We start from the raw sequence: 17,278 nt of genomic DNA, 5'->3' as shown, positions 1-17,278 counted from the left end.
AATGTATGAAGAATTTGGGTAAAACTCACTTCGAGTGTGAGGGCCTCCAGAGAGAATGAGGAAATGGGAGATAATTGAATTGTCATAGATTTTGCATAAAAAAGATCTTCGTACAGTCTGACCATATAAAGCTGACATACAGGGAATACCACAGCTCAGATTCCCTTCTAGAAGCTACTACACCACAAAATAGTAAAACTGCTAAAACAAATACTAACGTGGGCTAACTTCTCCCATTGGGCTGACCGATCCTTAAACAACAACTAAAATAACATAAAACGTAATTACTGCTACTGGCCCAACAAAGGCTACTTCTTGACTCGACAAAGGACCGCACAATAGCTCGGCCCCTAAGTCTCCTGATCCTTAGTCCCTAGTCTTCATCACGACCGAACCCTAACTCCATCTTGTCTTCTTCACGCACGGCTTCCATATGTGTTTCATTTGTCAGATTACTTTTATGTAATCATTTTGAGACTAAAGCATTTCCTATTGTTGATACGACATAATTTTAAATTTGAATTTATGCATTCAAACAAAATGTAATGGATAAATTGGCCTTGGGGGTAATTTTGGATATTAATGTAATTTTGCGAAGCGTAGGCTGGTGCGATAAAATATTTTCCAGATTTTTGGGGAGATCTCTTGCTGCCGCCTGCTGCGGGAGCCCTGACTCAAGCGGTCACGCCCAATCCCAAAACCTATTTATAATCGCGTAAAAATAAAAATCATTTCCGAATTCAGAGCCTAGTTTTATGGGATTTTAAATTTTTGCGTGGACATATTATAGCCTATAACCTAGGTTACGCGTTGCCGAGGGGGCAGACTCTCCGGCAACTCTACCACAGTCGTCAATTTCCGGTGAGTATTATCTCATCCACAATATCAGTTTCTCAAATTGATTGGAGAATGATAAGTGCGTTTTTAATCTGGTCTATTTTTACTTGTAAAAGAAAAAAGGTCGATGTTTGATGAAAAATTGTGAGGGTTTAGTACTCTTTTGTTCGTCGAGAAAGCGACGGGAGAGAAAATAGTGAGGAAAAACTGATCTATTAGTTTTTGAAATTGATTATCAACTCCCTCCATATGAGCTAAATAGTATATTTCTCTGTTGAGTATTTTTTCTCACTTTTAGAGTGAATTAACATTACATGGTGTCATTTTTGGTGTGGAGAATTCTTTGTTGGTTCCAGATGATGAGCAGAAAAACCAGTAGCAGCTGTGGTATATGTGAGGGTTCAAATCATGCTTCTATTTGCGCGGTTTGTGTCAATTACAGGTATTGATTCTGAACTGAATGATTTTCCGTGTTACACATCTGTAACATGTGTATTTCTGGCACTTAATCAAGGAATTTTGTGTCTATGAAACTTTCTTGTGGCTTTCTTTACCATACAATAGTGTCTAGGCATAGTTTTAAATGGATGCTTTCCATTTTGAAGCTTTTAATATAAGATCATTTATAGGAGTGCCTGAGTCTGTAGTTTTGGGTTATATATTTTGTGCTTCCATCGGTTATGCTTGCTTACTAGGTTCCGGTTATACTTGCTTTCTAGGCTCCTGACAGTCTATTTGTACCCTAATTGATTATCTTATATGTATGTTTTTTTTCTTTTTTCGCAGATTGAATGAGTACCACAATGGGTTAAAATCGTCAAAGAGTCGTCGGGATTTCTTGTATGCAAGATTGAGTGAAGTGCTGGTGGCAAAGGTTTGATTTATGCCTTGTGAATGATTTTTCTATTATCTTCTTTTTTTTTTTTTTTTTTTTTGATTGCCAATGGTTTACATTTATAAGGTATTGTAACGAGCTGTACAATACATTTTTAAGTGTCAACCTCTCCTAAACATTTTTCTCTCCATACACATGCGAAATATCACTTAGTTGGTGTTACTTCGTCAATAATTGTTCTGTTAATGGCGTAAGAATATTGCGGTTCTTCTGTTCGTTGACGTTGGTGGTTATGGGCGTTTGATGGTGTTCCGTTGCACTGGATAATGCCCTCCATGAAATGCGTTGTGATTGAGTCTAAGCTTTTTGAGGTGGGTAGGGATGGACGATATGTAGTCTTGATTGAAAAAGGGTGGAAAGGGGTGAAAAATATGAGAGTGGGGGTGGGGATTGCTAGGTGGTTTTGTAGAGCTCTGGAGGGTGATCTGAAGGCTGCAGATAGGGGCTTCTACTCTGCTCATAGGGATGGGGACAAAGGCTATATTGCGCAAAGCTGCTTCAATGCTCGAGGGATCTACATGGTTTTGGCGGAGTATGGAAGTGGTTGGAGAAGGAGTTTCTTCTATATCCCTGAAGGCAAAGAGGGTATGGGCTGGAGGAACCTAATGGTGGTATTACAGTAAGCCGTTAAAGGAGATTCTGTTGTGGCGGCACCTGCAAAACTGTCGTATGGAGTTTTTCCGTCATCTTTCAGGGAGGCACTAGTAGGTCGGCATGAGGGGCCTTGTGTTGCGAAGAGTCTAAGATGACAGGTTTGCCCAGGTCTGGAGGAGTTCCTCCTTTGGAGAGGGGTCAGTGCAACGACGGTAATGGCAGGGATGGTGTTGGTGCGAATAAGGAAACATTTGTAGAGGCCTTAGCTGTTATCAAAATTCGATTGTGAGAATTAAATGATTTAGTTGGTTGGCTGAAACGCAGCGTTTTGGGGCAAGCCTTAGGCCTAGCTGATGGGCCTCAGCCCAAGGACCCACTCGACCCAGCAAATGACTTCGATTGGAGAAAGTTACCAAAGATTGTTACTAACCCATTGGTCCGTGGGCCCAAACCAATATTGCCGATGAGGCCTTAGGTGGTCTTGCCGCAGGTGACCGCGCCGATGGTCTCGCCGCAGGCCGTCGATCTATCAGAGACAACAACTACGCCGACGAGACCTTTTCCAGAGCTTGAAGGCCTTGCATGAAGCCATATTGTGGGAGTTTTCCCTCCGTCGGCTACGGGACCTTTACAGAGAAGCTCGATGGTGGTCGCCAACAAGGCCGCGATGCAGGTAGCGCCGGCGATGGTGGTAGATCAAATTCTACCGTCGCGTGAGGAGGAGATAAAGCAGATTCCGTCTACTTTCTGTTGTTTTCAAGAAGTTGATTCTTAGAAATCGCCGATCCATAACTTAGAACCCTCATTTCTTCAGTTGGGTCTTAGTTCTACCTACGATGACCATCTTGAGATATTATTGGAAGAAGGGGAAATAAAGAGGGGGTTTTCATGGAAGACTCAGATGGGGGTTATCGCAGGGATTCTTGGAGGTTAATGTGGACTTCTAGGAATCTCTTGCAATGGACAACGTGGGCACTGTAGTAGAATGGAAAGGTAACAAACTGTTTGGGGGAGAGGGAGACGCAGAAGTAAGGGAGACTTTTCCTTTGTACTGTTCGTTACCGAATGACTTTGAGTTCTCTGAGTGGTTATTCCAAACAGTAAAGGACATTCAACAGGTTGTGGGTATGAAATGCGTGGGATATGAAGAGCAGTTTATGGCCCTCCTCACGTCCATTGAGGTGAGTCATGCTCAGTCCAAGAAAGCTGATTCTAAGAAGCAAAGGGAGCTTAATAGGCTTAATTGGTCGTTGAATGAGGGTAGCTCAAGCCGTTTTAGGTCCAAAGGGAAGGGGTCGGCTGTGTCTTTATGAAGCCAAAAATTGTCTTGGAACGTTCGCGGATTGAATGAGGCTAATAAACGTCTACGCATAAAAAATCTACTTCGGATTGGAAGGCGGATATCGTATGTTTACAAGAAACCAAATTGAAATGGGTAAACAGAAAATTCGTGAGAAATGTGTGGGGTTGCCTGTATGCAGATTGGGCCTATTTAGCTTCGGAGAGGGCATCGGGAGGTATTTTGGTGATGTGGGATAAAAGGGTTGTGGAGAAGATGGAGGAGTTTGTAGGGGAATTTACAGTGACTTGCTCTTTTAAGATGGTAAGAGGATAATTTCTTGTGAGCTTTTGCAGGTGTTTATGGATTGAATGCTGACAATATTAGAAGTCGTTTGTGGGATGAACTGGCTGTTATCTATAGCGGGTGGGAACTTCCTTGTTGCATTGGAGGAGATTTTAATGTAGTAAGGTTCCCTAGTGAAAGATCTGGAAGCACTCGGATACATCCAGCCATGGCTGAATTTTTAGACTGCATTTTTGACCTGAATCTTGTTGAACTCCCTCTAGTTGGCGGTCTCTTCACATGGTCTAACAGTCAAACTTGGTCCCCGTTGGATAGATTTTTAGTATCGCCAGATTGGGAAAGCCATTATCCGGAGGTATGTCAGAAGCGACTGCCGCGCCTTTGCTCGGATCATTATCCCATATTATTAGATGGAGGTGGTTTTCAAGGAGGTCGTCGTTATTTCAAGTTCGAAAACATGTTGCTTAAAAGCGATGGCTTCGTGGACAAGGTAAGGCATTGGTGGTCTTCTTATTAGCTTTATGGTACCCCCTCTTATATTCTTGCAGGCAAACTGAAAGCGTTAAAGGAAGATTTAAAGTTTTGGAATTTCCAATCTTTTGGAAATATAGGAGAGCAAAAGAAAACTCTAATGGAGGAATTATAGATCCTTGAAAGGATTATTGAGGATAGGGCTCTTACCCCAGAGGAAGTTTCAAGTAAGATAGCGTTGGCATCAGAGTTGGAAAGGGTTTTAACTTTAGAAGAGATCTCTTGGGGACAGAAGTCAAGAGCTCTTTGGTTGAAGGAAGGGGATCGAAGTACAAAATTCTTCCATAAAGTGGCTAACTCTCATAGGAGAACTAACTCTATTGAGATGTTGAAAATCAATGATAGTGATTGCATAGAGGCCTCTGTGATCCGGGAACATGTGGTGAATTTCTATGAACATCTTATTTACAGAAAATGAGGGCTGGAGGCCCAAACTAGATGGACTTGGTTTTGAGGCCATAAAACCACAGACAACATCGTGGTTGGAAAGATCTTTTGAAGAAGAGGAGGTATTGGATGTGGTTCGAGATGGTGAAGAATAAAGCACCAAGTCTTGATAGTTTTTCGATGGGGTTTTTTTCAAACATGTTGGGAGGTGGTGAAAGATGACATTATGAATGTGTTTTAGAAGCTTTTCATGGCTGGGAAATTCAAGAAAAGCCTGAATGCTATTTTTATTGATTCCGAAGAAATCTGGAGCTGTGGAGTTGAAGGACTTTAGGCCCACTAGCCTCATTAATAGGATATACAAAATCATTTCAAAGGTGCTAGCTAACAGGTTAGGGGTGGCAATTGATAAAGTAATCTGAAAGCCACAAAATGCTTTTGTAAGGGGTCGTCAGATTCTAGACTCGGTCTTAATTGCTAATGAATGTCTAGATAGTAGATTAAAGTCTGGCGCTTCAGGTATTATTTGTAAACTAGGTTTCTTGAGAAAACCTGCAGACCGGTCGGGCTAGTTTTAAGCAAATAACAGCCCACGAATAAGGTTGTGACACATAGCGTTCTACTGAATGTATTGTGTGGAAGCCCTGCATCAGATTTGGTCCCCTACTTTCCCTAATTCCTTCCCATTTCACAAACAGAACCCTCACCATTTCGCACCCACTCTCGCAGCCGAGTCGCACGACCCTCACTCCTCAACGTCCCTCGACGCTGTGACTTCCAGTTCTCATCATATTTCGGTTTTACATGAAAACATGACAATATTTCAGGAATGCTAGTCTAGAACCAGGACTATTTATTCATTAGCCAACAACCAAGATTAAGACTTGAAAAGATGAAAAGAAATCTTAAACATGGTGACCGTTGAGATCCGGATGTGTCTTTCAAATATTTTGTTAAACACCTGGTCAACCATGAACAACCAAAACATATAATGTAAGAGAAATACCTGTGCAACACTAAAGCCACGTTAGTTTGTGAATGCTATGGTGGGCGATGGACCAGTGGCGGTGGAGTGGCGGTGGACCTGCGCTTGCGTAATGGGCGGGGAACTCGTGGGCCCACCCTTTTGACGTGGGGGTGGATGGAATAGGTGGCGGTTGCATAGTGGGTGACGGAGAACTCGTGGACGTGGTGGACTGGTGGCAGTTGCCTCTGGACGTGGAGGTGAGTTCGGCGTTCTGGAAGCACACGGACTAGAAGTCTGAAGTCTGGAAGAGAAACAGCTGAAGAAGCACAACCTATCCCATGCGCACGAGTCTACCGTTAGTTTTCTATATTTGCTGAGGTGTCAAGACATAAGTGGAGGGCTGTTATTCATCTATTATCGGACCGATTGCTTAGAAGCGATTCTCATGGAAAAAACATATGATCATGTAAACTGGGAATTCCTCTTGTACTTACTGAGGGGATGTGGCTTTGGGGAGAGGTGGTGTATGTGGATCAGATGGTGCATTTCTACGGCAAGATTTTCAGTCTTGATCAATGGTAACCCAAAGGGTTTTTTCAATAGCTCTCGAGGCTTAAGACAGGGTGATCCTTTGTCTCCCTTGCTTTTCGTTATCGTCATGGAGGCTTTGAGTAGGATGTTATCGGCTGTGGTTAGTCATGGTTTTATGGCTGGATTTTTAGTGGGTGATCCACAAAGGGGCCTTATCTCTGTCTCTCACTTATTATTCGTAGATGACACTTTAATTTTTTGTGGTGCAGAGCAAGACCAACTCAGGGCACTGAAGGCGCTTCTTTTTTGTTTCGAAGCAGCGTCAGGTTTGAAAATCAATTTTGATAAGTTAGTGCTTGTTGGGAACGTCAGCATTTCTCGGCAATTGACTAACACTCTTGGGTGTAAGGTCACTTCTCTCCCTATGACATATTTGGGGTTACCACTGGGGGTTGCTTCACGGGCTTTGTCTATTTGGAACACAACTATTGAGAAAATAGAACGAAGATTGGCTGGGTGGAAGAGACTGTATTTGTTGAAAGGAGGCCGGGTGACTCTTATCAAGAGTACTCTCTCAAACTTACTAACTTATTTTCTATCTTTATTCCCAATTCTAGCCAGTGTGGCGGTGTGTATCGAAAAACTTTATCGGAATTTCTTATGGAGTGGGATGGGAGATGAATTTAAGTTTCACCTAGTCAATTGGGATAAGGTGTGCTGACCATTTCCTTCAGGTGGGTTGGGGATAAAGAATTTGAGAACTTTTAATCGGGCATTGTTTGGGAAATGGCTTTGGAGATACAATTTGGAATCGGAAGCTCTATGGAAATTAGTGGTTGATTGCAAACATGGTAAGATTTGGGGGGGGGGGGGGGGGGGAGATTCGTGTCCTAGAGAGGGGAATGGGTCCTATGGGGTGAGGGTTTGGAAGCACATACAACGTGGTTGGGGGGTGTTTTCTCGACATACTAAATTTTTGGTGGGGGAGGGCACTCGTAGAAATTTTGGAGGGATATTTGGTGTGGGGAGGAAGCTCTAGCGGACGCCTTCCCTTCCATTTTTCGTGTGACATGTGATCTAGAGGCTTCAATGGCGGATCTCATGGTTCGTTCAGGGGATCAACTCCATTGGAATGTCACCTTTAGCAGAGCAGCTCAAGATTGAGAACTAAACAGTTTGGAGGCATTTTTCAGTCGAGTGTACTCTTTGAGGATATCTAGATTGCGAGAAGATAAATTGTGGTGGAATTCGGCAAGTAAGGGTTTTTTTCGGTTTGCTCCTTCTATAAGTCCCTTACTATGCTTCCAAACACGCATTTTCCTTGGAAAGGATTGTGGAGGAATAAGGCACCTCCAATAGCACTATTTTTCACTTGGACAGCGGCTCTGGGTAAGATTCTGACCACTGATAATCTGCGGAAGCGCTGGGTTATTATTACGGAATGGTGTTGTATGTGCAAGAAAGCTGACGAGACAGTGGATCATCTTTTGCTACATTGTGAGACAGCTAGAGCATTGTGGAGCAATGTGTTCATTCGGATAGGGTTAAATTGGGTGATGCCTGCTACAGTGGTAAAGTTATTGGCTAGCTGGGTAATGCCGGATGGTCCTCCACAAATCTAAACTGTGTGGAAGATGGTTCCTATTTGTATTATGTGGTGCATATGGCGGGAGCATAATGAGCGGACATTTGAAGATAAAGAGCGGACATTAGAGGATCTTAGAATTTTATTTTTTCGCACCTTACTTCTTTGGGCTATTGCTGTAGATTTGAATGGCCTAAATGTACATGATTTTATACTACCTTGCGTACCTGGGCTTTGCCTATTCTTATTTATACTACCGTTTACTTATTAAAAAAAAAAAGGAGCTCTAGCTCAGATTGCACCTCCTCCCCTTGCAGAAAGGAGGAGGAGAGGAGGGGGGGGGGGGGGGGGTGACCAATTAGGACAAGAAAACAACAAAGTCATTGGTGATTAGGAAGCATGAAAATTTTATGTATTGTTCATGGAAACACATTCTTGAAAATATCAAGAAAACACCCCAAAGAAGGTTAGAAACTACTGCAAAACTCCAGGCCAAGCTTTATTACTAAGGTAGCCATCCCGATATATATTAAGATTATGCTTTCTGTGGAACCTGCTAATTATGATTAATGAACTAAATCCGGGAGTCATATTTGAAACAGTCAATTATAGACTCTTCATGATTATTATGAAATATTACTTATAAAAAAAAAAATGACTATTATGAAATATTTCCTTACATCAAATGTCACATGATCGCCTGGATAGTAAAATCTAAAATTTGAAGTTATACATAATTGGAGCAGCAAAACCATTTTCTCTGTTTTTTATCATATTAAGCTTCAAACTCAGGAGAGGCTAAGGACTTGTGAATGAAAAGATGGTCATCAGTACCCACGTAAATGAAATGACCCTATTTATGACCCAAAAGATCCCGATAAATGAAAAAAAGTCACTTGTTCAACGCACATAAAAGCCTATCATTGAATGCAGGTTATTACAGTGATCACTGAATACAGATTATTATGGCGAATAGAGTGGTTTCTATGTTTTGTAATCATTTTCAATTGCAGTAGAAAGAAAGTCAATGGGTATCCGATTTCACTTGTAATTTACGCATGTGGATGCCAACTCTTTTGTTCTTTCACACCCGTCAACTTTCAATACTCTCTCTTTTATGCTTTTCTGTAGTTGCTTACTTCCATTCTGACTGCTGTTGCTATATACTAATTTAAGTACTAGAAGTGATGCAAACTTCATGTTTGATGCATCTAAAAAATTGTTTATCTCTGTTGAGTAATTATATGTAACTTTTACCAGGGGAAGGCAGATGATCAAACTAATTGGAGAGTAGTTCACAATGATAAGCTTGTGAAATTGAGGGAGAAGCTTCGTTCTAATAAAAAGCAACTTGTGCAAGGTTGGTTGCCCACTGAAAGTTGCTCGCATTTCACTCTAAACCTGTTAGACTTATACTTACTCTTTCAGGCAAGGCTAAGATTGAGAAGATGTCCCATGATATAAAAGCTAAATATGGGGTGCTTGAATCAGCCCTTTCTACGGTAAATACATCCTGTTTAGTCAATCTTATTATCGATTGTAATGATGCAGGCTAGTCGCTCTTACTAGTTTTCTTGTGTTTTTCTGTCAGCATAAATTAATGTGTTTTATTCATTGGTTTTATCTTTGCAGTTGGGAAAGTATCGCGTGGAACAACTGGAAAAGTTCTATCCTAACCTAATTTCCACTCAGACCTTGGGGCACGTGAGTGCTGTTTTCCTTAGTTCTTAATGTTGATACTTGTTTTGTAATTATTCATTAATGGCTATTTACCTTGCAAAAAAACTGTTGAGTTGTTTTGTTTTAATATTATTTCATATTTGAGGGTGAATATCTCGCCCTTGTATTTTTTCTTCTATTCTACATAAATATCTTTTCTTCATCTAAAAGCTATGTTGAATGCTGCAGATGGCAATCACTGCTGAACGCCTTCATAAACAGTCTGTGGTTGTAAAGCAAATATGCAAATTGTTCCCCCTACGTCGGGTAAGCACTTCAGAAACAAATGTATCTTGATTTCTGCATGTCAGTATTTATAGATTCAATTGTCAACCATATTTTGTTGATAACTCATGACAAGTATATCCTTTGTGGATGACTTTAACTGCATTTTAAATGTATGTTCAATTTGGGCCTTTTTTTTTTCTTTTTTCAAAAATAGAAGTCCTTTATTTTTTGTTCAGAAACTGAAGTAAAGTTTTTGGTCAAGAACTGTTTAATTTTTTTTGGAAGTTAAGAACTGTTCATTACAGTTAACATTCATAACCTTGGCAATAATATATGGGGCAGTAGCTAAAATCTTAATTGCAATTTTCAAGCTTCCAATCTCATTTTCATTTGGTTAGTTGGAACAAGGTTTGTCAACCGGTTTCTTGTGGAGGATTGGGGGTGAGAAATTTGAGGTTGTTTAATAAAGCACTCGGAAAATGGCTTTGGAGATATCATGAAGAGAGAGATGCTTTATGGAAGAGAGAGAGATGCTTTATGGAAGAATGTTGTAGCTGTTAAATATGGGAGTGGGTGGAGGGATTGGTGTTCTAATGAAGTTAGAGAAGCGTATGGGATGAGTTTATGGAAGTTTATTAGGAAAGGTTGGGGGAGTTTTCTAAACATATTAAATTTAAGGTGGGGGAAGGGAAGAGGATTCTCTTTTAGCATGATATTTGGTTGGTTTGGATTCAGAGATGAGATGAGATGGTTTTAGATGAAAGATGAAAGTTGAAAAAAATATTGTTAGAATATTATTTTTTAATATTATTATTGTTTTGGGATTTGAAAAGTTGAATTGAAATTTGAAAACGTTGAATTGTTTATTATATATTGTGTGAGAATTTGAGAAAGTTGTCATGATGAGATGAGATGAGATGAAACACTTTCCGAATTCAAATGAGGCCTTAGTGTGGGGAATCATCTCTTAAATGATTTTCCATCTCTTTACAAGATTGCAAGGGATCAAAATGTTGTTGCGGCAGATTATCTTCAATGTACTGATAATAATATTCAATGGAATGTTGACTTTATTAGAGATGCAAATGACTGGGAAGTGAATGTTGTTTCGGATTTTTCGGGAAGAATTTATAATTCAAAAGTGATGCAGGGAAGAGAGGATAGGCTATTGTGGGATCATGCTGGAAATCTCAGGTTTTCAGTCAGTTCTTTTTATAAGGTGCTTAATTGTCATTCTGGCTGTGTATACCCTTGGAAAAGCATTTGGAGGGTGAATGTACCTACTAAGGTCGTGCTCTTCAGTTGGGTGGTTGCTCTAGGGAAAGTATTGAAGATTCTCGACTCCTTTTCTCCTCTCCCCTTCTTTCCTATATCCCTCTTTCCCGTAACTAACTCTTGCCCCTTTGATAAATTTACACACAAAGCAGGAATGAAAATAACAGTAACTAAAGTGCACCATTTGGGACAACTCCCCAAACGATGCGTTTTGCACTTATGAAATAAACGACAGTTGCTTAATTAAAAAAGGCTAAACGACAGTAGCTCTCCACTCCCAAAATGGTGAGCTTTGAGTCCCCTACTTATTCTTGCATTTCTTCCATCTTCAACGACGCCGTTCCCAGTCTAGAAGACTTCAAACCTTTTCACTTTGACCTATTGAAATCAGAACCCCTTCCCACTTCAACTTACCACGGATAACCTTAGAAAATGTGGTTTTTGTATTGCTGATTGGTGTGTCGTGCAAGAAGGATGGTGAATCTGTTAATCATCTTTTTTTACATTGTGAGGTGGCAAAGTCTTTGTGGAATGAGGTTATTGGTCGGATAGGTTTATATTGGAGATGCGATGCCCAAGGAAGTTGTGGATCTTCTTGCTTCTTGTTGTGGTTTCGAGGCAAGGAAATGTGTTGCTGCCAGATGGAGAATGATTCCTTTGTGTTTAATGTGGTGTTTATGGCTGGAAAGGAATGAGAGATGTTTTGAAAACAGAGCGTTCTTTTGAAGATCTTCGAAATTTTTTCTTTTCTACTTTGAGTTTGGGCTAGATCTTTGTAAGGAATGATGATAATGTACTGAATCGGTTTTTGTCTTAGTTTCCTGCTTTCTAGAGTGTAGTAGGTATTTCTTTTGTATACATTCTGTTTTCTTGGGTTGTGCCTATTCTTGGTAATAAAATTCTTGTTACTTATCAAAAATCTTAGATTTAATTATATATATAGGCACACACACACATTCTAAAAAGAATCAATTTCAAGTGTCCACTCACTATGAATAATCTTAAGGAAAAAAACACATCATTTTGATTTTTTAGTGTTGTGTATGTAAGATGAGTGGGAGGTTCATTGATCATCTTTTACTCTGGTGCAAGATTGCTACTGCTTTGTTTCTTTAATTGAGTTGGTATGGCTTCAGTCATGCTCAGAAGAATGGTGGATCTTTTTTATTCATGTAGAGGGTTAAGCAGCAGCCCATAAATTGCCGTTGCATGGAAGATGGTTCCTTTGTGTCTTAGATGGTGTATTTTTTCCATCTTTTTCTCCTTTCAAATAGTTGTTTCTCTTGTATACTTCTTGGGTACTTGGGTTGTGCCTTTTGCGCTTTTTAATGAAGTTATATTACATATCGAAAAAGTGTTTTCTTTGATGTTTTATGATGGAAGTTTAGAAAACTATAAAAAATTCCTTCTCTAAAGCTTTCTTTGTTCTTGCCTCTTTGTTCTTGCCGTTCTATCTTCTTCTTGTCCTTTCTCAAAGCCGTGAGAAACGAGATGAGTTTATAGGCACACAAAACCCTGATCTCACTTCTGCAAAATATCTGAAATCTGTGTGCATACAAGTGGAAAACATGTTTGAATGCACTTAATTATAAAATGAGGTTTATAGATCAATTGGTTCAAACACTTAAGAACACATTGTGGTCGCAACAATCTGTCTAGTCAAGTTAACCTTGAGTTCAAACAAGTTACCAAACGTACCTTCAGTGTTGTCTCCGCTTGAGTTTTTTCATCTAAAGTCAAAGTATTAATTGCATTTCAAACGAGACTCTGTGTTTTTTATGTGACAATCTGTCTAGTCGAGTTAACCTTTAGTTCAAACAAGTTACCAAAAGTATTTGTTATAATACAAGCAATACTTGTTTGTTTTCATGGTCAATATTTGTCCAAAATGCTGTAATTTCCCCCAATTAGTTATGCTTTGATTAGTGTTGTGAAGCATGAGATGAATCTATTTTTTAGCCTTCATCAAACGTGTGGTTAAAGGTGGGTTCCACAACCATCGGTGCTTACTCAAATCTTGGTGTATCCTTTTTATTTTTTAGGTGGTCATAGATGGTGAAAGAAAAGATGGATCTACTGGTCAATATGATCAAATTTGCAATGTACGATTACCAAGAGGACTTGATCCTCACTCTGTTGTGTCAGAAGAGCTTGCTGCATCTCTGGGGTAATTTTCTCTCTCGAGGTTTCATATGCATGTAGGATTATAAGCAGCTTTTGAGGCGTACTGAACGCTTTGTGATCACTATACTGTGCTGCTAAGATTCTTTTATGTATTCACTTATCAGAAAAAAGTCATATATTCGTTTGTGTTAATATGTTACTTATCCTGAAACTGCAGTTATTTGTACCATTGAATAACTCTGTGCAGTTGGCTTATGCATATTTATGTTGTCTTTACTCTAATCGGTGATAACCATGATTGATAAACAGATACATGGTGCAACTTCTGAATCTTGTTGCTCAAAACGTGGCTGCTCCAGTTCTTCATAACTCTGGTTTTGCAGTAAGGACTTATTTTCGTATCAAATGATTTAGATTTTCTTCCTTGGCAAACAATGAGCTTGGTTTGTTTAATTGTTCGGGGGGCAATTGGGACTATATTTGTAAATAGATATGAAAAGGCTACGCCATTGAAATTAAAGTGTTCCTGAAAACATTTATGAGTTTATCCCATTTGGTTTTAATATTTACTGAAATTCTATAATTATTAGTTATTCTAGTTTGTGTGTATTTATTAGTTTTAGAAAAAAAAATAATGCTTACTGTTTATGTTTATGCTTTCAATTAGATTCTATCGTCTTATCAAATTAGCACCTCCTCGTAGTGGCCTGTCAACTAGCTCACATGCTGCTTCTTCTGGCCTTTTATGAAATTTTTGCTAATGAGGATATTTAGAACTTTCTACATCTTTTTTTTTTTCTTAGAATCGATATAATAACAATTTGTGTTTTGAACTTTCAAAGTCTTGATATTTTTATATTGGTCGACAATGTTCCCTCCATGGTGGTTTTTTCTGTGGGAGATCTTAAGCTTCAGAAAGTTTATTGTGTTCATGTTGTACACGGGGATTCTCTCACTGATATTTCTTTGGTGTTATATCTGTATTTACAAATTTACTTAGGGTTCTTGCTCTCGAATATGGCAACGAGATTCTTATTGGGATGCGTGCCCATCATCTAGAAGGTACTTTTGTCTGGCAAGTTTATTTTGTTGTCATATTTGGTTGTATAAGCATATTGAACTGAGTATGCTTTCTGCTATGCAGCAATGAATACCCCCTTTTTATACCACGCCAAATTTATTGTTCTGCTAGTGGGGAAAATTCATTGTCCGATAGAAGCTCCAATAATTTTGGTGTTGCGTCAATGGAATCTGAGAGGAAGCCACGCCTGGATTCTTCTGGCAGTAGTAGCTTTAATTATTCTTCTGCTTCTGTGCATTCTGTTGAAACACACAAGGACTTGCAGAAAGGGATTTCACTTCTCAAGAAAAGCGTGGCATGCATTACGGCATACTCTTTTAATTCACTATGTTTGGATGTCCCATCTGACACATCTACTTTTGAAGCATTTGCAAAGTTATTGGCCAAACTGTCTTCGTCCAAGGAAGTTCGATCTGTTTTCTCTGTAAAAATGGCTTGTTCGAGGTACACAATCCCATGTTTCCGTATGTGTGATTTAAGTTTTTGTTGTCTTTATTTGATTTCTACAAGTAAAAAGTTGAGAACAAATGTCTTAAGAAGTTTTTGGATGACGGATAGTTTTCATGACTTTCTTTATCCATTTCTAGCTGCTAACTTGTAACTAGGTGTTCTCTTTTGTATACTTCCTGTATACTTGGGCTACTCCTATTTACTTGACTCAATAAAACTTTATTTACAAGTTTTAAGGAGTGCATTTTTATGAAGAAATCATTATGGCAATCTGCCTAATAAATCCTGTCTGTAGCTTGACTGTAACATAGATGCTGCACAGTTGAGATTATGCACGAGCTACAATGAGAAAATGGGAAGTACAAGGGTAGAAATAGGTATAAACTAAACGAAATATTTCAAAAAAGCCCTATTAAGCCTTACCATTTATTTGCATGTCGGAAGAGTCAATAGAGGTATTTTTTCTGAGATCACAGAACTTTTGGTTTGGCCTTCTAATATGGTGGACCAGTGCAATGTGGCGTGTAGATTTTTTACACAATTATAGTTGAGTTTGATCTTTATTTAACGGGTTTTCCATAATTTAATATCTTAGCAGAAATTCTTTATGTCCATATTTTGTTCTTTTTACAATATATAAAATTCTTTTTTTCATTAATCGAAATTTGTCGATAGAATAGGTATAAAATCCAAAGAATGATTCTTACCAAAAAAAAAAAAAAAAAAAGCTTGGTTATGCTGAAAGCTTTTTCTTTGTTGTCATTGTAATTTTTACAATTTAAGTTGATTATTGGAGTGCTAATATCATTTTTCCCGTTGACTGGAAAAAGATAATTTAATATCCAGTCCTTACTTGGTTGAACTTTATTTACTAACATGTCCTCAATGATATAAATTCACTTATTAATATCATACTTGTAATATCGTTAAATGTAAAAGTTATCGATTAAAAATTATCATTATATGTAACAGTCTTTTCTATTGTGCATGACATTTGCTGTTTTAATTTTCAGGTCATCTAAACAAGTTGAGCAATTGAAAAAATCTGTATGGAATGTGAATTCTGCCATTTCTTCAACCACTCTATTGGAAAGTGCACATGCACTGCCTACTATGGTATAACTTCCAGACTCAATTCGTTTTGTCTTCTTTCCCTGTTCTTTTGTTTGCCACTCCTAACACCCAGCAGTCTCTTCCTGCTTGACCTGCCAACACACCTGAGAGGCGTTGGGTGGGGAAATTAAGATAGGTGTGGTTGTAAAACGGCATTTCTCAGCTGCTGCTAGTGATGAAAAGGGAGTGAATAAGAATTATCTGATATGGTGATCACTGATCACCTAGGGGACCATTAAAATAAAAGAAAGTTTGACCCATGTTGGTGCATTAAGCTTAATAGCTTATGGGGAGATGCAGCTTAAGGTGCTATTGAAAGGAACAAATGGAGGTTGTCTCTCCTTTTGCACTTTTTTTAATCATCAAAAGGACAAAAGGTTATGGCTACCGTGACATTAATATATCGAACTTTTTTTACCTATCAAAAAGAGATCACGGCTACTGTGGGAAGATTTTTATCTGTATTTTGCATGTAGGCATATTGACTTTATCTTCATCCCTCTTCTGTTGCCTCGCAGAGAAACATTTCTGATAACCTTCCAAATTCTACTGCCAGTTTTCTATATGCCACCGAGTTGTCTGATGTTGGAAGGAACGAATGCCTCATTGAAGGATGGGATATTGTGGAGCATCCCACTTTTCCTCCTCCTCCATCACAAACTGAGGATATTGAGCATTGGACTCGAGCCATGTTCATTGATGCTACAAAGAAATGATCTGCTTTTATAACAGTCCTCTACTTTTTGTAAGTTGGCTATTAGTGCTCTGCAGTTGTGAATGTCACTGTTTATCCAACCAAAAAGTCAACCTTGCTGTGGTTGGTTTACACACACCCATCAACACACTTCGCAATGTCTGTAGAATGCATGTCCACCACTGCTATAATGCTCCGAAAGGCCTGCTGTTTTAGGAGCAAATTTTGATTTCTCTTGGTTTGAATGATTAGTTGTGCAGTGTCTTATGAATTTCTTCTTCTGATCATGATAAATTGCGATAATTCGGTTGCCTTATCAAGGCTTTGTTCTTGGTTTCACATAGTTCAGACTTCAAATTTGTTTTTAGTTCCCGTTAAAATCTTTGTTTCTATGCCTTTCTTTATTTTGTTTTGGCAGCCATCTACAAGCTTTCTTTAGCCCTTTTGGTTCTTAGCCGTCAAAAGTTTGATTCATTTTTTTCTCTTTTAATTGATGGGTAACAGGGAAGAAGACGCCCAACAAGAGTTGAAGATGGCATGGAGGACCAACCTGCAAAACTTTCAGTAACATGTTTGGCCTTTATCCTTTTACCTGTAAATAGAGAGAATATTCAATAGCATGTATATATGACCGCTATTGAAACTCATTCCTGATTCTCTTTGTTGCCCAGTTATACTCTGC

At 38.9% G+C, this 17,278-nt stretch overlaps 1 protein-coding gene across 2 annotated transcripts; it reads left to right on the top strand.

Annotated features, from left to right (window-relative positions):
• The first annotated feature begins 571 nt into the window (after positions 1-571).
• LOC121256706 lies at positions 572-17,270 on the top strand. 2 transcript variants are annotated; one of them, XM_041157579.1, is made up of 14 exons: positions 573-861; positions 1,175-1,279; positions 1,624-1,711; positions 9,173-9,272; positions 9,341-9,414; positions 9,545-9,616; positions 9,821-9,898; positions 13,177-13,301; positions 13,568-13,640; positions 14,259-14,320; positions 14,403-14,783; positions 15,803-15,905; positions 16,421-16,626; positions 17,090-17,270. In XM_041157579.1, the coding sequence occupies exons 2-13, from the start codon at positions 1,194-1,196 to the stop codon at positions 16,616-16,618; spliced, it is 1,440 nt and encodes a 479-aa protein (XP_041013513.1). In that variant the 5' UTR covers positions 573-861; positions 1,175-1,193; the 3' UTR covers positions 16,619-16,626; positions 17,090-17,270. The 2 variants fall into 2 exon arrangements, with proteins under 2 accessions (XP_041013514.1, XP_041013513.1); XM_041157580.1 differs by lacking the exon at positions 17,090-17,270 and having other exon boundaries at positions 572-861; positions 16,459-16,626.
• The last annotated feature ends 8 nt before the right edge of the window (positions 17,271-17,278 follow it).

Source organism: Juglans microcarpa x Juglans regia, chromosome 3D (genome assembly GCF_004785595.1).
Source record: "Juglans microcarpa x Juglans regia isolate MS1-56 chromosome 3D, Jm3101_v1.0, whole genome shotgun sequence".
NCBI classification, from domain to species: Eukaryota; Viridiplantae; Streptophyta; class Magnoliopsida; order Fagales; family Juglandaceae; genus Juglans; species Juglans microcarpa x Juglans regia.
Note: the sequence above shows the minus strand (reverse complement) of the source record. Positions and strands in the feature narration are given on the sequence as shown.